Here is a 22,186-nt window from a genome sequence, read left to right as displayed (position 1 = left end):
GAAAGGGTTGAAAGAAAAGGGGTGGAGAAGGGTGGAAGAAAAAAGTAACTAACGCTGGCTACACACACCTGCACAAAATGAAAATTGTGAAAAAAAATTTAAAAACAGTTCTCATGTTCTTAAGGCAAAAGGTAGTGTGTCATAGGCCGAAGTTCTATTTTTAAATTATTAAGAAACGTATGCCACATAGCTGTAACTGCAGCACTCAGAAGGGAGAACCGAGGCGGCTGTCTTGAGTCCCAGGCCAGCCAGCCTGGCCTGCATAGTAAGTCCCGAGCCAGCTGGACTCCAGAGTGAGGTGCTGCCTCAAAAATCTAAACCAAACAAAAAACAATAGAAAAAAGAAATTTATTTTGAAAATGTAAATCTTACTCCCTCCCTGCTTAGTTCTGGCTTTGTATTGTTTTTGCAGACCACTATAAAGAGTGACCAATTTCAGTCCACCTGTAATACTTTCATAGTTTGTTTGAAATGGGCCCCCAAGTAACTCAGGCTCATCTCAAACTCCTACTTTCTTAGCTGTGGTCTTCCCAATGCTGGAACTACATACCTATGTGAGTGGTGTGTGTTTTAAGCCTTCAGAGCAGGTTTTCAAAAGTTCCAACCTTCCCACCAGGCATTGGCTGTGCTGGTGTATGGCACAGACAGCTGGCCAGCTTCCTCTACGTCTGCCTTGGGCTGATTTCCAGCCACTCGGAATGCTCAAATCCCTAAGTTGGAATCTATACACATCCCTTCCCAGATTTTAATCATTTTAGTTATTTAATCATTTAATCTAGCTGACTTACAACATCCAAAACAATGCAAACATGGTGCAAAAGGATGTTACACTGAGTTTCGTGCAGAATAAGGATGAGGAAAATGTTTAGAGTCAATCTGCCCACAATCTTCCTTCCACATATTTTTATCTGAGGTTTGTTCTGTAAGTAGGTGTGGATCACACAGATAAGGAAGGACAAGTGTGATCTTACCCAGGTGTCCTTTGTAAAGTTATTCTTTATCTGCATCATGCCTTTAAAGGGCTGGAGTTGGAAGGCCAGGGCTGGAGTTGGAAGGCCAGGGCATGACTCAGTGGCAGAGCACTGGGCTGGCCCCCGGGCACAGGTGGAGCAGGGGAAGAATAAGATTGCAGTTGCTTCATGTGTATGGTGATGACTCCGAGTTGTACGGTGGCAACAATGTTGTTAGAAATGCTCGGTGTTCTCAGGAAATCTAACAGCTCAGCCTGAGACACTAGGAATCTAGACTGGGTTCACTGGCTCTCTTTGCTAACTTGGGGTGATGGTAGTTACACACACACTCACACACACACAATGTAGACAAGAATAATTAAATCGAGTGGTTATTGGAGTAAGCTGGAAGGACTTTTATATAGCCATAAAAAGTCAACTCACACTGGGTGTGGGGTTCACACTTGCACTTCCAGCACTTGGGAGGTTAAAGGAGGATTGTTGTCAATTTGAGGCCAGTGTGAGCTATATAATTTGAGGCAGCCTGGGCTACAGAGAGAGTCCTATCTAAAAAAAAAGAAGGTTACTGATATGATTCAACAGGTACACAGACAAGGGAAGAAACAGCCTCTTACAAATTGTCTTTTGGCCTCCCCATGCATGTGAACACTTGTAAGTAGGTAAGTAATTCTGATCAGAAAAGCAAGCCAAGAATGATGGCATGTGCTTAGAGCCCCCACGCTTGGGTACAGCAGCAGCAAAAGCAGCTGGAGGACGGACGGGACACCCTCTCTCAAAACACTTGAAGCAAAACAAAACAACTCAAACAAAAGTTAACTCACCTCCAGGAGAGGCTTTTTTTTTCTCTAGTTGCTATTATTGTACCTAATTATCCTCATTGTTCTGTTATTATTACTAATTGCTTAACACACTCCTACTGATTAACTGAAGTTTTCAACTTATTTTTTAAAGTGATGCTGGGGACAGGATCCACAAGTGTCCTGCTGAATTACACTAAAGTGCTTTTTAAAAATATAGTAGGCCTGAGGCGATAGTCCAGCAGTTAAAAGCACGTAATGCTCTTTCAGAAGATGGGAGTTCAGTTCTCAGCACTCACATCAGTAGCTCACAAATGCCTGTAATTCAGGAAAAAGCCCTGGCCAACTCAGAAACTACACTCACATGTACCTCCTTCCCATATACATGGACACATGCAATTAAGAATAAAATCTTTTTTTTATTTTTAAATAAGGGTTGGGATATACAGATAAAGCACAATCTTGGCTTTAAATTCTCGGTCCTCCTATCTCAGTCTTGTAAGTGCTGAGATCACAAGTGTGCATCACCATGCCCAGGCCAGATATGATTTTATGTATCTAAGGTATGTGTTGTATATGTCTGTGTGTGAGCCTGGGTGTTATTCCTCTGGAACCATACACATTGTTTTGTGAGACAGAGCCTCTCACTGGGACACGAGCTCACCATTAAACCAGACTGGCTAGTCAACGAGCCTCAGGGGTCTTCTTGTCTCTGCCTCCCTACACTTCAGTTATAGGCATAAACTGTCTGGACTTGATTTTTCATGGTTGCTGGGAATCCAAATTCAGGTCCTCAGACTAGTGTGGCAAACACTTTACCACTAGAAACTGGGCATCCCTAGTCCCGAGATACAACCTGCACCTGCCGACATCAATGCATGGGCATGCATTATTGCTTATGATCCATAAACATTCCACAAGAGTTTAAATGCTCAGGAAACCAGACAGTCTTCACTTCTGAAATCAGTCAAGATAATCATGGTTATCTTACAAGCAGAGTAAAATAAAAATGTTTTAAATTATCAAATATGACTTTTAATAATCTATATAGACTAGGCAGACTCAGAAATACGACATTTTCTCTGGTGCATGTGTATGTGTGTGTCTGTGTGTATTGAAAGTAGGCGGACTGTGAAGGACGGGCATGCTAGCTCATGCCTGTAATAATAGCAATTAGGACTCTGAGGCAAGATGATGTTAAATTTAAGGCCTGTCCAACATACAGAGTGAGTTCAAGGCTAGCCTAGAAAACTTAAAGAAGACACTCAAATTAAAATAAATAATAATAAAAACCACTTGGGAATTTAGGTCAATGGCAGAGTATTGGCCTAACTAGCATGCTTAAGGCCTTGGGACCCATCCCCAGAACCCTAGATAAAGTAGTTTCACTATTTGACCTATGTTGACCTTAAAACTCCTTAAACTTTCTGCCTTAGCCTCCTGAGTGCTGCAATTACAGGCACGACCACACCCAGTAAACCTCTCAGCATTTTTACTTTATAAAGACACTCATGCCACTGTGATTCCTCACCCTTACTCCGTTATCACCAACACCACACCCATGTTCTCTCAGGACTGCTCGAATGGCCTTCCTTCACACATAGTGTGGGCTACTGAGAGATAAGATTAGTTTTTAAACAGAGCAAGAGGGTAGTGCCCAGAGCTGGAGAGAACACAGCACACAATGGCAAATGTGTAAGAGAAAACACTTCAGTAAGAAGGCACAGATCTTCCTTTCGGATGGGAAAGGGAAAGGAAAGGGGAGGTGGAAGGAAGAAGGGGGAAGGGGGAAAGAAGGGGGGAAAAGGGGAAAGGGGAAAGGGAAAGGAGCTAGCTGGGTATGGTCATACACAATTATAATCTCTGCACTTAAGAGGCAGAAACAGAAGGATTTTGAGTTTGAGACAGCTGTTCAAGCAAAACCAGGTCTCACAACAAGAGCAACAATAGAAAACAGAAAAGTGGAGTAACTGTTGGGATTCAGACCAGGGACAAGCTGCTGAGGTGCCTATTTAACATACCAAAATGGACCTAGCCTCCAGGTACTGCCAGCATCCCTACCTGAACTTTCCAGCCCAGGGGCTGGGCTTCCTCTGAACCAGAGGCTCTTCACTATCTAATCCAGACATTTTGGTTGGCTCCTTCTCTACTCTCCCTCCCTCTCTCTGTATATGCACAATCTTTCTTTCTCTCTCCCCATCTTCTTTGTTTCCCAGTCTGCGTGGTGACTTCCCTGGCCCTATTCCTTGGCACAGGTGAACCCACCCAAGATAAAGGTGACTTTATACTTTAATTTGGCTTGAATTGGTTCATTTGGTCAGCAGAAGAATACATATCAATAACAAGCATTCACATCTCTGGATCCTGAGAAAATTAGAGCTGTTGACACCGTTTTCTCTTTTCTTTGGTGACTGGGATAAAACCCAGAGGTTCCCACACCCTAAGCATGTGCACCACTGAGCATGGATGGCTCTGCAGCAGATTTTCACAACACCCGACCAGGGAGGAAGAAATAAGCTTTTAAGCACTCACAGAGACTGAGTGATTACCAGTATTTCTTGAATTTTATCTCAACTATTTCTCATCAACTTTTTTTAGAGTCTGTGCTTTTTTTTTTTTTTAAAGATTTATTTATTTATACAGTTCTCTGCCTACATGTATGCAGGCAGGCCATAAGAGGGCGCCAGATCTCATTATAGATGGTTGTGAGCCACCATGTGGTTGCTGGGAATTGAACTCGGGACCTTTGGAAGAGCAGATAGTATTCTTAACCACTGAGCCATCTCTCCAGCACCTTTTGGATGCTCTGAAAACAAATGTTTTATTTATTTTTACACAGAAAATGTTTCAGTATGTATGCATAAAAGTAACTTAAAATAGAGGCTGTTGTGTTACAGGATATTTGATCACATTGTAAACCCCAAAATTGTGAACTGTAAAACCCTCTTTCTTGTCTGGTGTGGTTGAGCCCTATCACACACCTTTAATCCAAAAGCTTTTTATTTATTGTAAACAGGTGATTATGGTGTGGTTCAGCCAGCCCTAACATACACCTTTAATCCAAGAGCTTTCTGTACACAACCAAGGTGAAGAGGCAGAGCAAGAAACCAGCTGACAGGGATTAAAGAGTAGGAGGGACTTTGAGTTGAGGGGTATTTAAGGGGTATTAAGAAGGGGCTTTTAGCTCTCTAGAGCCTGAGCTGTAGCTCTCTTGCTTTTTAGGCTTTGAATGAGCAAGCCTCGGGCCTTGGGTTTCTTGGTCTTTTCCTCCTGAGCTGTCAGCCAAGCTAGTGAGCCTTCTGGGCTTTTTCCATCTGGATGTGAGCTGAGAAGGAAGGTCAACTGGGTGCTTTCTCTGCCTCTCTGAGCTAGGTTTTCATCCCAGCATCTGGCTCCTGAGTCTTTATTGGTAAAATAGAATGATTGGGATTTTCATTTTTTAAAACAACGCCGCTGGGTAGACAGCTTAGTCTGTAAGTACTTAACTTGGAAGCCTGAGGACTTGAGTCAGATCCCTAGAACCCATGGAAACAATAGCTAAGCACAGATCCACATGGCTGTAAAGTCAGGACTGAGAGAAGCAGACACAGCAGGTCCCTGAGGCTGGCTGGCCAGCAAGGTTATACTGCTTTCTGAACTATCTCAAAAACAAAACAAACAAAATCAAGGCAGGAGGTCCCTGAATAATGACTCTTGAGCTCTTGCACACACACAGCACATGCACACTCACACACTCACACACAAGCTTCCTGAGTACCTTTTGCCCCTCATACTCCCTTGTCTTCTCTAACTCTTCCGCCAAAGAGAAGCCTTGCCTGAATGTTAACTGCCAGCTCTTCCTTAGAAAGCACTTAGCTGCTCCATCCCTCCCACAAGAGCTGATACAGTCACTACCTCACCTAACAAAACTGAAAACTTCCCAACTGGCTCTTAAAAGGATCTTTAGAAAATTTTGCTTTAATGTAATCTCTATTTCATGTATGTCTCTGCACTATGTGCGTGCAGTGCCTGTGGAGGCCAGAAGAGGGCGCTGGATCTCCCTGGGACTGGAGTCACAGAAAGTTCTGAGCCATCACCTGGTGCTGGGGATGGAACTCATACCCTTCGGAAGGGCAATGTGTGTTCTTATCCATCAAACCACCTCTCCAGCTCCACTCTAAATTTTTAAAATTTGTTTTGGGCTGCTGGAGATAGATCTCACTGTGTAGCTTGGGCTGATATTGAACTCACTATGTTCTTGCCTCTGCCTCTTCAGTGCTGGAATTACAGATGTCTGCTGTCATGCCTAGCCTCGAAATGATCTCAATTAACTGGTTTGTTGCTATCAGGACCCATGCAATGTTCACACAGTCTATTAATGAATATAACTTTGATTATTTGAGTAGTACCTGTATTCAATCCACAGGCTCCTGAAGCTGTGGATCATTTCACAACTTTGCTGGTATGTATGCCAAACACCTCTGTGATGGTTAGAATGAGAAGTATCCCCAGTAAGCTCAGATATTTGAAGACTTGGTCCCCAGAAGGTGGTACTGTTTGTAGAGGTGGTACAGCCTTGCTGGAGGAAGCACAGAATTCATTAGCCTTTCTAACAGTCCCTGTTCACACTCTGTGTCATGCTTGCTACTGAAGGTATGCTTTTCTGCCTTGTCTACGGCTTGCTGCCACACCCCTCCTCTTCCTGCCATGATGGAACCATGGCAAAAATAAAATGCTCTCTTCTGTAAGTTGCTGTGGTCACAGTATTTTACAGAAGAGTAACTAAAACAGAAGCTGGTACCAAGAGTGGGGTGATTATAAAGAACCGGAGTTCAAAAGGCTCAAGAGGTTCCAAAGAGCAGCAAGGACCTTAACAGCAACTCAGACAGAGGCCAGAGAGTGGAGTGTGGTGGTTAGAATGGGCAATGTCCCCCATACGCTCATGGATTTGAAGACTTGGTCCCCAGCTGGTGGGCATGCTTTGGGAAGGTGGTGTAACCTTGCTAGAGGAAGTACATCATGGGGGAAGTGTTGGGAGTTAACTGCCTTGCCCAGGTTTCAATTTGCTCTCCTTTGTGTTTGAAGATGTGAGCTGTCAGCTTCCTTGTCCCTGCTGCCATGCCCGATGTCTGCTGCCACACTTATCCCAATCCCTCATCTCCCACATCTGTCAGGCTGGACTCTTATCCCTCTGGAACAGTAATCAATAATAAAACTTTTGTGCATTGTTTATTTTATCATGGCACCAGAAAGGTAACGAACAGAAGTTCTTGGCATCTAGAAAGAGAGGATCCCTAACTCAGTAAACAGAGAGGTAGGAAGTGGTTCAACAGGAGCCACAAGCCAGTGAGTGGGCATGGTGGCAACTCCTATAAGCTACAGACTGATTGGGCATCTAGGTTAGGGTTACCTTAGCTGCCATGGAGAGCTGAACGTCTATGCAAATGAAGCAAACACCTGTTGTGGGTTAGTGGGTAGATGCTGTTCCAGGCAGAAGGACCATATCTGATCCATGAAATCTCCGGTTGTACCTCCCTGATCTTGTGGATCCCAGGAACAAAACTCAAAAAGGACCTCCATTAATGTGCCACTTGGGTAATGAGGCATGAAATCTGCGGGTCATCCAGGGCTCTGTATCTGGGGATCCCCAAACAGCAGGTCATCTTTGGGTAGGTATTCTACACTAAGTGAGTCACGTTCCTGTCCTCAAGTTTCCATTCTTTATCTGGCTGTTATGCACTGAGGACAAAGTAACCTTCGGAAGCATGTCTTAATTCTTCAGATAGAGCAAGCTTGCACACATATGTGCTTGAGAGTCAAAGGCTTGACTGAATAACTGCAGGAAGCAGGAAAGAACAGGGGGTATCTATGCCTTGGGTCAACTGACATACGATGCTCACGATGCTGACTTGGGCTAATCTTCTCATCTTGATGGGTGGCTCAGTGGACGCACAAAGAAACAAAACACCCACCAGGCCATAGTTGCAGAAAGGGTGCCCAGCCTGAGCTAGACCACAGGGCCTGTCCTCACCAGGGTTAATGATATGGTTCTCTGTAAGAACCAGATAGCTACTTGTGGAAAGCTGATTACAATGGAAATTTTATAAAAGGAGGGGGCGATGGTTTGTCCTCACTGGAAAAGCCACTTGTGCTGGACAAAGATTAACCCTGTCTCTTCACTGGCCTCACCAAAAGCTCAGAGACAGTCATGTCATCTCCCAGATACCACCTAGAACCTCCCAGTGATTGGGTCACAGCCAACACCACCTCAGTGTAACTCAATTGTCTAGGAAGTTTAGGGCCGCACCCTGCTGCTGCATGATACCCTGCAGGGGCACATGTGGCGAACCTGTGACTCCTGTCACTGGGGGATGCTAAGCCACCGCCGGAAACCAGGGGTAAACATAGAAGCAGCTACTCCCTCATTCCATCGCACACTTGGAAAATGTTTTCCTCCCAGTTAGCACTGCTCCGTCCATTGAAACTGCATCCCAGCTCTAGCCCAGAGTCAGACAGAGCCTGAGCTACTCATTTCAGCCTCCTCTTGCTTCAGGAAAATGAACACCCATGGGACTTGTGGGTGGCTTTGCGGTCACTGCCACTATGGATACTCAGGACTCAGAGCAGCCTGTGTGTTCTTCTCTCCATTTGCCTTACTCCAAACCACTGGACATGTGCTTTTCTCCTCTGCTCGCTCAGGTTTCAAAGTTTAATTTTTATTCTCATTTCTATTTTTATTTTATTCTCTTTTAAGTTTTATTTCTTTGTTGCCATACAGCTCAGGTTGGCCTAGAAGCCACAGTGCAGCCCAGGCTAAATTGGCTAACTTCCAGGGACTGCTGATATACACCGCCACATAGACTTGGCCACCCTGCCCTTCTGACACACAAACCAGGAGCCAGTAAGATGGCTCCGAGGGGCAACGTACCCACCACCAAGCCTGATGACTTAAGTGAGATCCTGAAGACTCGGATGGTGAGCAGGTGTCCTCTGATCTCCATATATACCCTGTGGCACTTCTGTGCCCACAGACACTCAACGAGCACATACACACATGTACACACGTGTGTGTGCACACACATGCAGAAAGGTTTTGCTGTTTTTCAAAACAGGGTTTCTCTGTGCAATCCTGGCTGTCTTATTAGAGTCCGGGGGCGGGGGGCTCAAACTCAAGAGATCCACCTGTCTGCCTCCTAAGTGCTGAGACTGAAGGGGTATACCACCACACCCAGCTCAGCTGTTTTTAACTGAAGCACAAACCAGAACCCACCGTTTTCCTGCTGGCAGTGACTCCCTGTCACACTCAGAACCCCAGGTCCCCAGGGCATGAGATGCCTTGTGTTGAGCCACTTCCTCTGACACAGCGCCCTCTTCCGTCCATGTTCCTGAGCTCAGTCACTCTGGCCTCAGCTGGACCTCACCACCTCATTACCTCTTCCTCGTTGCCCAGGTGGCCACTCCGTGTCACTCCTGCCCCTTCCTATTCTCCATCGCCCCTCTCATTTTCTCACAAGCACTACTAGTGATTTCAGGGATCCCACTAGGAATCTATTCAAAGGCTGGAATGTATAGTGACCCAAATGGCATGACCGTAGCACCTAACATACACACACCCAACTGTATAGTTGAAATCATCTCTAGATGACTGATGATACTAGTATAGTGTAAATACCATGTGGACATTTGTTCAGCTGCCTAGTGAACAGCTCATGGTAAGGTTTGGGCTGGAGTTTGTAGCGTATGTGAGGCCCTGGGTTCATAGACAAGGGAGAAAGGGCCTGGGCATGTTCAGTAAAGATATGAGTCCTCTCAATATTTATAGTCTGTGGTGGATTAACTCTGAGAACATGAGACCCAAGGATACCGAAGTCACTGCCCCCAGCTCACAGTGGAGGCTCCATATATTAGCATACAGGTTAACTGACTTTGGGTGAAAAGAGAAGAACATGACAGCTAATAAAGTAGGACCACCTTGTTCGACACAGACCCCTTGAAGGTGAGTGAGGCTGGAAGACACAGGCAGGCAGCAGACAACTGGAAGAAGGCGTGCAAAGTCAAAATGTACCTACGGCCTGGCTCCTGAGGGGGCAGAAGGAAGGAGTTCCTTTTATGAAAATACAAATGCATGTGCACCAGTTCACAAATCCTGTGTCCTTCCCTTGCCCACTTTCCACTCTGATGCTGTGCTTGGGTAAGAAGCACCAGGAAAGCTCCCCCTCTGCATTGGAGAATGCAAGAGTGACCTCCCAGAGTGGATGACTTGGGCTTAGCGATGTCTGATGTGGTGACTGGCCGGTGTGTCATCTCCGGGGAAGGAGGAGACTTTCCATAGTGTCAGGGGAAGGTACGCACTGTGGTGTGACACGGTCTGGACACAAGCACCCCCACCTTGCTGTCTTCCCCTGCATAGTGCCCTTGTCCTGTTGACTAGCTCCCTGTGGATCATTCCCCTCACAGAGTTTTAAGGGATGGGAGAGGCTCTGTCCTGGTCACTGCTCTCTGACACATAGTACATGCTTACTGCAGAGGGAGAGAGTAAGTGGACCCAAGCCAAGGGAGGACTTTTTCAGGACCAGTCTGTTCCTGACACCACCTGGGTGCTGTTCTGGGAGCAAAACCAGCCTACCCTTCTCCTGTAGTCACACTGATGGCAGGGGACTAAACACCACACAAACGCAGAGGCAAGGGGGCTGGATTACGGCCCTTGTCCCTTCTACCAACTACACCACGAACAGACCACTGAGCTCGAATAGCCAGAGCCTCCATCCTGGGAGCACGACTCTTATGTCAAGAGGGCAAGGCAGGCTGGCCTTTCCCTTTCCCCTGGCGGCACCATGCCCAGCCTTCTGCGACACTGCGTCTTGGGATTCCATGACTGCTGGGAGCCACCCTGACAACATAAATGTGCCATCATGGGAGCACCCAGCACCCTCCCAATTCATTTTTCCTTTTTTCATGCCTCTTTTGGGGGGGGGTGTTCTAGAGAGTGTTTCTCTGTGTATCCCTGGCTGTCCTGGAGTTAGCTTCACAGACGAGGCTGGCCATACACTCAAGGGGCAGGCACTACCACACCCAGTCTCCTTTGTCTCTTTCTCTCTCTCTCTCTCTTTTTTTTAAAATTTAGTGTCTCATGGAACTCAGGTTTGCCTCAGCCTCACTACATAGATAAGAAGGACCTTGAACTTCTGATTCTCCTGCTTCCATCTCCCAAGCTGAGATTACCGGCATGTGCCACCATGCACCTTTTACATAGTATTGGGAACTGAGTTCAGGGATTTGTGACTGCTGGGCAAGCACTCTACCAAACGAATGATATCCTTAGTCACGTGGGGCCCCTTCCCTTCCTAAACTTGTCAGTTAGTTTTACTGTTTTCAACCAAAGAACCCTAAGGTCTTGTTTTCTGCTCTTAAATTCTTTAAAAAGCATTTCATGAATCATGAAACAGGCTACTTGGCTGTATATGGGGGATGAGAAGAAACCCTCTCTGCTCCTAACGGCTGAGCATCTTCCGTGCTTTCCTGGTCTGTGTTGGTACCTGAGCACACGCAGGCACGACAGACACTGGCGCTATCCCTGAAGCCCTTTCGATTGATCTGAACACACCCCTCCTTCAATTGATGAAGACATCCTCGTCACAGACCCCTAATTGTGACCTAGATGAAAACACAGTCTCTGTAGATGGCAAGTTAAGATGAGGGCATTAGGGGGAGGTGACCCACTTTAGTGAGACTGGAGTCCTTACACAAGAGGGAAATGTGGGTACGTATGTTTGCAGCAGGGAGGATGCCAGGGAGTGTGCTCGGGCCAGCCAGGGAGCCTCAAAACCACAACAAACAAAAAATACCCTCCACGCTAGAACCTTAGGTCTCTAGCCTAGGATGGCTCCGAAGCAACTTAGGTGTGGAGTTTCTGTACGAAATCCAGGTAACCCAGATAACAACTGCAGCACTGCCCTGGCCGCAAGTTGGGAAAAGTGCAGAACCTACCTGGCCGCCTCAGGCTCCATGGCACCAGACAACCAGACAACCAGACAACCAGACAACCAGAGGAAGCCTCAAGACTCACCATTGGATGCTTTCATCTGCCGCCGGCGGCCCACTCGGTCCAGCCCGATGGGAGTGCTCTGGGAAAAGGTGAAGGGCCGAAGGCGGGCAGACACAGCTTTGTAGGGTGGAACCTGGTGTGCAGGCACGGGAGGCCTGGCTGCTGGCTGTGAAAGGAAGTGCAAAGCTGTGAGAAGGTGCCAGGAAGTCTCAGCTTCTGTGAGCTGCAAACCATTTTTGTGTTCTCACCCCGAAGCCACTGGCAGATGTGGAGTGGCTTCTTCAAAGCCCGCCAGCAGCTGCAGGCTGCACCAAGCTCAGGGGCAACAGGCCGTTTTAAAGTTTCCACAGGTAGCCTCAAGGCTGGCTCAGTCACATTTCATCCCGCTTGTGAGCAGCATGCCGGAGGGAAACGGGGGGGAGAGAGAAAGGGGGTCTCTGAGGGAGAGGAAGCCGAGACAGCAACACTGCTGTGTAAGCTACAGTTAGGAAGGTACGCTACCCAGAATAGCATCAGGGAGCAAGGCCCGGACACAGCACACAGGCATGGTCACAGATCTTCAGTGTTGCTTTGCTTAAAAAAAAAAAAAAAAAAAAAAAAAAAATTCTGGGTGGCTGGAGACATGGCTCAGCTGTTAAGAGCATTGGCTGTTGTACTTGAGAACCCGGGTTCAATTCCCACCACCCACCACCCACATGGCAGCTCCATGTGGACCGTCTGCTGTAACTCCAGTCCTAGGGGAGCTGACGCTCCCTCCCACAGACATGCACCATTAGCTGCATCACGGGTGCAGACACCAATGCACATAAAGTAAAAATAAGTAAATCATTTAAAAGATTTTATTTTATACAGTGTGTGTGTATGTCGATGTGTGTATGGCACCTATGTGTGGGCACCCGCAAAGGCCCAAAGAGGGTGTCTGAGCTCCTGGTACTGGAGTTGCAGGCGGATGTGAGCTGTCCCACATGGGTGCTCTAGAAGAGAAGAACACTAACCACTGAGCTGTCTCTCCTGCTGTGCTTCAGTTTGTACATCAGGGTCTCACTCTGGTGTCTAGGCTGGCCTCAATCCCACAATTCCTCTGCCTTAGCCTCTTGAATTCCAGCATTACAGGCTCCAGCACCATGTCTGGAAATAATACTACGCTGACGTTCAGAAAGAAAAGTATATTTTCAGTGTCTCTGATTAGCCCTCAACTGTGTCTTGCTTTTAAATCTATTACAATTTGCTTTAGTTTAGAAATATTTCCCCAACAAGTGGAACACTTTAAAACAAAAGGATCTTAAAGACCCCGTAGTATCTTCAGCTTCACTTTTGTTTGCATTATTTTGTTTGTTTTTGAGACAAGGGCTCACAGCCCACGATGGCAGCCTGTAGCTCAATGACCTTGAGCTCCTCATCTCCCCCCACTTCCCTTTCCCAAGAGCAGGGATCCCAGCTGTGCACCACCACACTGGGCTTTTAATTTTATTTGAAGATTTCAACTCAACTGAATTAAGTAAGTAAGAGTTTTTGAGTGTTTGCTACAAGCAAGACATTGTGCTGAGCTTGGCAGGACTAACTTTAACACACAGCCCAAGCCTAATATAGAGTTTCTTGCTTTTGTTTTTTTTTTTTTTTCTTTTTTTCTTTTTCTTTTTTCAGAGAATCTTGCAGGTAATTTAAGAAAGTACCCAGCAAGGTTTTCAAACATGAAACTGAGCACATAAATTATTTTATAAACTGTTCTGTGACTGTATGAGCCTGATCAATGTATTAGTTGGGCCAAATAAGCAAAGTGTGAGTTTCTTCAAGACAGGCTTGAGTATTCTGTAACTTTAAAGTGCTCACTATGCACTAAAGAAATATTTGCCAACTGTGCTGGGGGAACCAATGGCGTCAAACCTGCAGCAAGCCTGCCGCTCAAAAGCAGAATAGAGAATGGTGATGTTTCTCCAAGGCAGACAGCTTGACTATCGTGTTCCAAGCCTGGGGACACCCCAAGAATGGTGGGAGATGGATTACTAGGGAGAGAGGTGCTATTTTAGAAGATAAAGAAATTACTTTTTCTCCTTGCATGGGCTGCTGCTTTGTTTGGGGGCTGGATGAAAAGAACACAGGGCTCCGTGCATGAAGACAAATGCTCCATCACTGAGCTACGTCCACCCCCAGCCCCTTCTAGTTCATCTTCATTTTGTTCCTACAGTTGCATTCTAACAACGGACCACTTTGTCTTTCAACAATCACTCCCACAGGAAGTGAACGAGATAAAGCCAGGCCATGGTCCCCTGGCTCAGTTCTGTCTTTCAGACAAGTAGCAAGGCTGTGCTGTGAGCTGAGGCTCCAGGAAAGGAGGTGATTAGAAAGCAGACTGTGAGAGAGCAGGCTGTTAGTGTGAATCCAAGCAGGTGTCAAAGTCAGAAGGAAAGGGGATGAAGAAGTATGTCTGCCAGAAGGAAAAGCAGTGTCCAGTTTAGCCTGCAGGGGGACAGAGGCAGGAAACCGAGTGTCCCTGCTGGCCATGGCTGAAGACATCAGGTCTTACTTGGACCAGGAGGTTCTCCACATCCTCTGCCTGGGCGTTGCCATAGAAGCTGACCCCTCCAATCACAGATATAGGTCGCCTTCTCCGGCCTCCCCTGGAACAGACTGAGGGGGCACATGCATCCTGGCTGGTGGTGGTCACACTGGCTGGGTGCGTCCTGTCCACGTGGTCTTCATCTGGAGGGTCTGCAGCAATGGCATCTTCAGGAATGGACAGGCTTCTGCTGGCCAACTGGCCATAGTCAGACAGTGGCCGTGGCCGGGTGCGCCTCCCTGAGCTCCATCTCCTCCTGGAGATTCGGGGTGCCTCGTTCTGCTCTTCCTCCTGGGCTGAGCCCTGCTGCCAGTCATCCTCAGTCACCACCTTTGCAAATGAACAGGCTGAGTGAGCTCAGAGATGCAGGCAGGTGTGAGCAACGGGACAGACGCCTGCTGTCCCCCTCCCAGTCTGCAGAGCCACAGACTTTCTTTCCCTAACGTTACCATGCCACAGACAACGAGATCACAACTAACTGTGGATTAAATACGCTGAATTTGATTCCAGGCTGAATTAAATCTGTAGCTTACGAGATATTTGGGAGAACAGTGGTGAGCTACAGTGAGACATTAAGAATGCCAGTAGATCTACAATAATAGTAATAATAATAATAATAAAAGTATAAAGCCAAGGACGATGTTTCTCAAATACGCTTAACAGTAGGAGGTTCGCCACGGCAGCCAGAAGTGCGTGTATAACAAGGAAAACAAGGAAGTGTGTAACAAGGTCCAGAACTGCCCTGAAGTCCCTTCCTTCAGTGCAGATACTACTGACAAATAGAAGGTGCTATGAGGAGATTACATCCAGAGCTAGAAAGACCAGCACTTGAGGAACCTAGCCCCAGCCACAGTATGATGGGAGTGGACTGAACGAGGTAGGGTTCCAAGAACTACCAGACTGCAAACAAGCTGTGCAGGCTTGGACAAGTAAAGGCTAACCTTGGCTCTCAGACAGGCTAAATCTCACAATCTATGACCCTGGGCTGAGCATGGTCGTCTGTGCGGTAATCTCAATGCTTGGGAGCAAGAGGCAAGAAGGCAAAGACTCAAGCCAGCCTGAGCTACCTAAAGAAGGCTTTTTGAAACAAAACAAAGACAAAAGAGGCAACGCTTTCCTGCTAGCAGTCCTGGGATCAAACCTAGAGCTTGTGAGTGCTGAGCAAGCACAATCCTGAGTGTTACCACCAAGCTAAATGACTACCACTTCTAATTCTTCAGATAAGTTTTCCATCCCTGGACACGAGGGGAGGGGGCAGGGAGGAGCAGAAGGATAGGATTTTCCCCACCATTCCTGAATAAGCAGTTATGTAGCACCAGGCCCACTCAGTCTCATGCACTTTTTCAAAAGCAATCAGGAAAACTCATGGTTTGGAATCGGGCAGACTTCCATATCATCCCTGTCGGGGATAGAGGCTGGCTGAGCAAGTGACTGAAATGCAATCCTGGCAGGATATGCCTCATAGGGTGCAGTTAGCTGTCATTCTACAAAGATGGCCACAGAATAGCCATCCCCAGGGCTTGCCCTGCCTGGAAATAGGTACCAGTCTACTTGGCAGATCCCCCAAAGTCTAGATGCAGGAAGGACTGGGCTGGTCCAGAAACTGGCAGTAGTTGTCAGTTGTAGGCATGGCAGCTACTTTGAGCCAAGCCTGGATGTCTTCAAATACCCAGACCAATGCTCTGCGTGTGTGCATGTGTCTGAGGTTATCTTCCTGCCTCAGACTCCCAAAGTTTTGAGATTGCAAGCCAGTACTACACATCTGGATTGTCGTTATTATTTAAAAAACAAAACAAAACAAAACAAAACCCCACAAACCAAATAGGCTATGAAGCTACAGGTTGGAGGAATAGGTGCCGAGTTATGCAGAGCAGGCAGAAAAGCCTACAAAGGAAGGCAGGCAGGGACGGCAGCAGGGTCCATCAAAGGCAGGTGGCCAAGGGATGACAAAGCAATGGGATGTAGCCTGGCCTCACCCTGTCCATGAGACAGTCTGGGCCAGAAGAAAGTTAAATGGTGGAGGCCCAAGAAGAGAAACCTTGAGGCAATAACAAGAGTCCTAATCTCCAGTTTAATCTCCAGTCTGACATGTTTACGTGTTCATTAAGATTATACCAGTGTTCAAGGCCATCCTGGGTAGCACAATGAGACTCCCAATTCAAAAAAAATAAAAACGATATAGCGTATGTGTATCAAATTTGAATAGTGGCCCTCATAAATAAATACAATTCTTCAACCATGAAACCTGTGCTAACGCAGAAGCTGGAATGTGCAGACGCTCTACACCAATCTCTCTTCAACACTGGAAGAGAAAGGAGTGTAGTGGTTTGCCAGGGCCACACCACCACCCAGGTGACCTCTGAACTTCCGTTCCACAATCTCTCTCTATGCTGCTGGCATGGACCTTCAAGACACCAAGCTCCACATGTTATGCGAGAGAAAGAAATTTGAGAAAAGGTGCCCCCAACTCTGTTACCTGCCTGTAACAGTCCCCTCCCAAAATTCAATGGCCCTAAAAACCCTCCTCAACCGCATTTTCTTACACTGACAGGGAGAAACACAACCCTGGTTTTTCCCATTTACTCTTCTACTGGCTTACTTACTTCTCCTAAAAGACAGCCATGCCCACTAACTTCCTTCCCTTCCTATTTCAAATCCCCACCATGTACTAGAGAAATTTTTTTCTTCTTTTGTGAACTCACACCCACCCACTAGGAGACATATATGTTTTTATCCTTCCTAACGTTACCACAGGAAAAATAGAGAAATCTTAAGATTAACATCATTTTCTGAATACTATGAAAATCAGTTTATTATGGAGGACTGAAACAAATTACTAACTCAAATGACATAGGCAACTCAAATACACAGTAAGAATAAATTCATTTATATGATGTCATTTAAAAAGGGTTAGAATTTAAGCCGCTAGAAAAACAGAAGTGCACAGAACAAAACCAGAGACGTGGAGTACTCTAACTACTCATGAACATTAAAGAACACTGCTGTTTTTTTAATGCCTCTGCTCTGTGCTTATGCAACATGCAACCTGTATTTTCTTACTGATGCCAAAAATAAAGAAATATACCAGGAAGTAACTGGGGCTAAGCAAGGTAGGCATAGGCAAAGCAGCCCTGCAAATATTCCTGCCACACCTCTGTGGCAACTACTATCTGAATACAGGCAGCAAAAATGAAATCCAACTGTACCACGACTTCAGTGTTTACACAGCTCCGCAGAAGATTCAAGAGAAGTCACCCTCTAAAAGGCACCAAAATGACCTAGGGATCCCGAAATCTAGTTGCAGAATATCACATGAAGTTGAAACGTCCATTTTAGGAGACGCAGCAGAAAAGCCTGAGTTGGAGCTTACATTCAAATGCTGCTCCTCAGCCAATAGGAGACAGGTCTATCCCCAAGCCAGTGTGGACGTGGCAATATTCGGATGAACCCGCGCCTGATGCATGCCAGGCAAGGACTCTGCTCACAGGTGCACTGATTCTAAACTACATCTTTTATTTTAAGCAAAAATTTTTATGCTTCTGGAACACTGTCCAGGTTCATCATAAAGAGTGTAGATTAATGGGCCCATTCTTAGAACTTTTTTTTTCTTCTTCTGGTTTTTTGAGACAGGGTTTCTTTGTGTAGCCTTGGCTATCCTGGACTCAATTTGTTGACTAGGCTGGCCTTACTCACAGCGATCCACCTGCCTCTGCCTCCCTGAGTGCTGGGATTACAGGCGTGCACCACCTGGCCTGGCCCACCCTTAAGACTTTAAACACAGTCCAGCAAGCATTCTTGTCTGCAGACTGAGAACCTACCTGAGATTTAGCCATGGGCATAGGGGGCCCACACAAACACTGGAGGAACAGACAGTTGACCATATCCATGTTTTCCAGAGTTGATTCAAATTTTTTATAAAAGCTGTGATCAGGGCCCTCCAAGGCCATGCACAGCTCTGCCTGGTCCACTCTGGCAGGCCCAACTCCAGTGTCTCCAAGTCTCTGAAGCTTGAACCAAGTCACACCCAAGTCATAGAGCTTTGTAAACAGACCTTGCACTCTGAGGACTGCCCTTTTAACTCCTGCTTTTCTGAACACTTCTAAAGCGCCTTTCCTAGTCAGCGATCTGTATTTAATTCCTATACAGGACTCCCCCCCACACACACTGCAAAAATGAAAGACTATACAAACTAATATAAACTGCTTCTCTTGAAACATTTCTGTGAAAGGAAATTATTAACTGGAAATAAAGAGGGGAAAAAATGCTTAAAAGAACCTGACGTGATAGCATGTGTTCAGAAGCCAGACCTGCAGCGAGTAGCACAGGGTTAGCTGGCAGGTGGCCCCAAGACAGATGGGATCCTGACCACTTGGTTTCTGTGAGTGTGCTTTGCAGTATGGTCACATTGAATGGCCTCACCCTGGATTAGGTGGGTTCTAAACCAATGGCTGTTGCCTTTATGTGCTAAGGAAAATTTGGATACAAATACAAAGGAAGCAAGCTATTCAAGGACTGAGGACCGAAGGGAGACTGATGTTGATTTATCTGTCTGGAAGCCCGGGGTGACATAGCCCAAATCAGCTTCAGTCTTGACCTGTAGCTGAGGATGACCTTGAACTTCTGATATTTCTGCTGGTCAGGCCTTCTAACAACTGGGCTCTATCCCCAGCCAAGGAGTGACACATTTACAAGCTGATGATTGTCACTATCACCAGAAGCTGGAAAAGGTGGGGCCTTGCCATAGTATGACATTGAACTTGTGTTTTCTGCACCAGCCATCCACTGTGTAGCCCTTGTTAGGCAAGTCTGGCTAACTAAGACAGCAGGGGAATTCAAAAAGAAAATATTACAGGTAATGAAATTAAAGATACTTGCCAGGTAGTGGTGGTGTACTCCTTTAATCCCAGCACTTGGGAGGCAGAGTTCGACAATAGCCTGGTCTGCAGAGTGAGTTCCAGAACAGCCAGGGCTACACACAGAAAAAACCCTATCTCAAGAAACAAAACAAAACAAACAAACAAACAAACCAAACAACAACCACCCCCCCCCAAAAAAAAATAAAAAAAAACCCCAAAACCTACTGTGATGGAGCTATAGGATTTTGAAATGCATATTGTAATAAGCTTACTTCCCAGAATCTTCCTAGGGTATCACATGCTTGGACTCCGTTAGGACTTCATCTATGCCCAAAGAGATGGAAGAGACAGGAAAGATACTTCGCAGTGATGCACGCAGAGGGCCCCAAGCTTTGCTGCCTGAATGCCCAAACACGTGCTTCCATATTTAATCTTCCAGACCATCTCTGAGGAAAGCACTCGGGAGATACTACCTCAAAAAGCCCAGGAGCATGCTGGAGAGATGGCTCAACGGTTAAAGCACTGTCTACTCTTTCAGAGTGACCCAGGTTCAATTCCCAGCACCACATGGCAGCTCACAACTGTCTTCAACTCCAGTTCCAGAGGATCAGATGCCCTCACATAGGCATACATGCAGGCAAAACACCAGTGCACATGAAATAAAATTAAATAAAAAAATAAAAGCTGAAAGCCCAGGAGCTTGACATCAATCCAGAGCTCCACTCGAGCAAAATGAAGCTGAGGGGAAGGACGCACCACTCTACACAAACCCAAATCTTGATTTATGAATTGAATACCTTTACCCAAATGCTAGGGATCAGAGCAGTCCAGATTTGTCAGGTTCAAAAGAAACTTGGAAAATGGCCATCTGTGGGGCCTATGAGCACACCAAAGTACATGCTGGTCTCCAAGCTCATGCAGCACCTGTGGCTTAGCTTGGCTCTTCTCACCTGACTACTCTCCCCTGAATTTCTCCAACTCATACTTCCTCCATCTTCTCATTTTCTTACAACCCTGTCATTCTACTTCTGCCTTCCTCTCTTGACCCCCTCTCTTGGTTGTCCTTTTCTCTTCTCTTGTTCTTCCCAGCTCTCTCTCCCCTCTCCTGGCCTGGTCCAGTCTACTGGCCATGCTCAATCTACTTTCCCTCCCTACTCCGGCTGTACTCACTCTCATATCTACAATTAAAACCTCCTCCTCCTCTCATGGCATGCCTTGGAGCAGCCATGTCCTCAATTTACACAAGATTAGAGTATTTGCATGTAAATAAAGAGAGATTTCGCGAGTTAGGTTTTTCCTTTTTTTTTTTTTTTTTTTTTTTGGCAATTTGATACAAGCTAGAGTTATCTGGGAAGAAGGACCTCAGCTGTAAGCCAAGTCTGTAGGTAATTTTACTGATTAATGAATGACTGGTGTGGGTGGGCCCAGCACACTGCGGGCAGTGCCAGTCCTGAACAGGTAATCCTGGGGTGCGTAAGAAGGCACACTGAGCAAGCCATGAGGAGTAAACTAGCAAGCAGCATTCCTCCACAGCCTCTGCTTCAGTGCTAGCCACCTGGTTCCGGCCTGGGGTTCCTTCCTTAACTCCCCTTTACCATTGTAAAGGGAATGTTGTGAGGTAAAATAAACCCTTTCCGCCCTGAGTCGCTTTTGGTCACGGTCTTTATGAAAGCAATACAAATCCAAACTAAGCAGGGTCCATGTCTAAAAGCAAAATTCACTACTGTTTCATCTACACTTCATTACAGACAGCCCAATGGTAATTAATGCTGTTTTGTTTTTTAACAACTCTGTGTACAAAACAATTTCACTGTGTGGAGTTTTCCCTTGTGCGATCACGCCAGTGCTCAATAAGTACCAGAATTTGGAATGTTCTAGATTTCAAACATCTGGATTAGGGATGCTCAGTCTGTGGACTTTATCCCTTCAATGAAAACTACTATGTCACAGTCAACAAGAAGCTTAGAGCCGGCCTGGGCAACATAGCGTTGGTGTGTATGTGTGTGTGTGTTTTACATATATGTCCTAGGATTTTAAGTGAGAGTGCCTAAGCTCCCAGGTGAACGACAATTTTCCAGAGTTCAAAGCAAGTACAGAGAGGTGAGTAGGACTTATGAACCTGAACCGTGGAGGTAGAGACAGGAGGGGTGGGGAGGACAAGGACAACCTGGACTACTCAGGAGGACCCTCTCTTTCTCAAAAAAAAAAAAAAAAGACATGTTCAGAAAGAGAAGACCTGGAGCGTTTGTGTGTTAAGTCTCTGTCCCCTTCACTCAGACAGCTCCTCCCTCAAATGCTCACAGTCTCCTCTAGCTTCACCTCTCCTAAAGCCTCACGTTCTCCCTGGGCTTAACTGTGCCATTCCACAGAAAAGGAGCACTCACTTCCAACAGCACAGGCAGCTGAGCCTCAGAGGAAACGTGGGAGATGTTCAAACGACCAGCTTACAGAGCGTATGCTTTTGCCCTCGTTTCCCTCTATCAAATAAACTATCTGATATGGTTTGATAACCGCAGGAGACAGACACAGATGGCATGCCCATCACCCTGCCAGCCAGGAAGTAATTTCTCTTCTGATCTTATCACAGTAAAGCTTAGAAAGAGAAAATTGGCAACAAAAACATATATACAAAAACTTTTTTTTAAAAGTCAGTAGCTAGAATTTTTCCCAGAAAAGATTACTGAAATTTACTTTTCTTATTTTAGGATTTCAGTTAAGGGTACATATGCCTTTTCTAGCCCCAAATTGAACAAGCCACTAATTGAGAGAAAACTATCAAAATACTATGACAATGGTTGACATTAGTGATTGTCTTATATTTACTCTTCTCAGTGCCGAGGATGTGGCATGCGCCGGACAAGCACTCAGGTACTGAGCTACACCTCAGCCCAGCTTCTCAGAAACGTTAGTGTTTCGCTGTTTATTAATAATAGTTGCTAGAAAGTTTATTACAGCTACTCATAACATTAATAGGATATGCG

General features: G+C 46.1%; 1 protein-coding gene across 3 annotated transcripts in view; it reads right to left on the bottom strand.

Annotated features, from left to right (window-relative positions):
* Window positions 1–22,186, bottom strand: part of Spata13 (spermatogenesis associated 13) — a 140,632-nt gene that overhangs the window by 51,097 nt on the left and 67,349 nt on the right. For all 3 annotated transcript variants that reach the window (XM_055617324.1, XM_055617313.1, XM_055617308.1), the window contains 2 exons: window positions 14,317–14,679; window positions 11,814–11,958 (listed from right to left, as the gene is read on the bottom strand). In XM_055617324.1, coding sequence (XP_055473299.1) covers window positions 11,814–11,958; window positions 14,317–14,679 — 508 coding nt within the window. The remainder of the gene's footprint in view (window positions 1–11,813; window positions 11,959–14,316; window positions 14,680–22,186) is intronic.

This window comes from Psammomys obesus, unplaced genomic scaffold (genome assembly GCF_907164565.1).
Source record: "Psammomys obesus unplaced genomic scaffold, mPsaObe1.curated_primary_1811, whole genome shotgun sequence".
Classification (NCBI taxonomy): domain Eukaryota; kingdom Metazoa; phylum Chordata; class Mammalia; order Rodentia; family Muridae; genus Psammomys; species Psammomys obesus.
The sequence above is the reverse complement of the archived record's forward strand: the minus strand, read 5'-3'. Positions and strand labels throughout refer to the sequence as shown.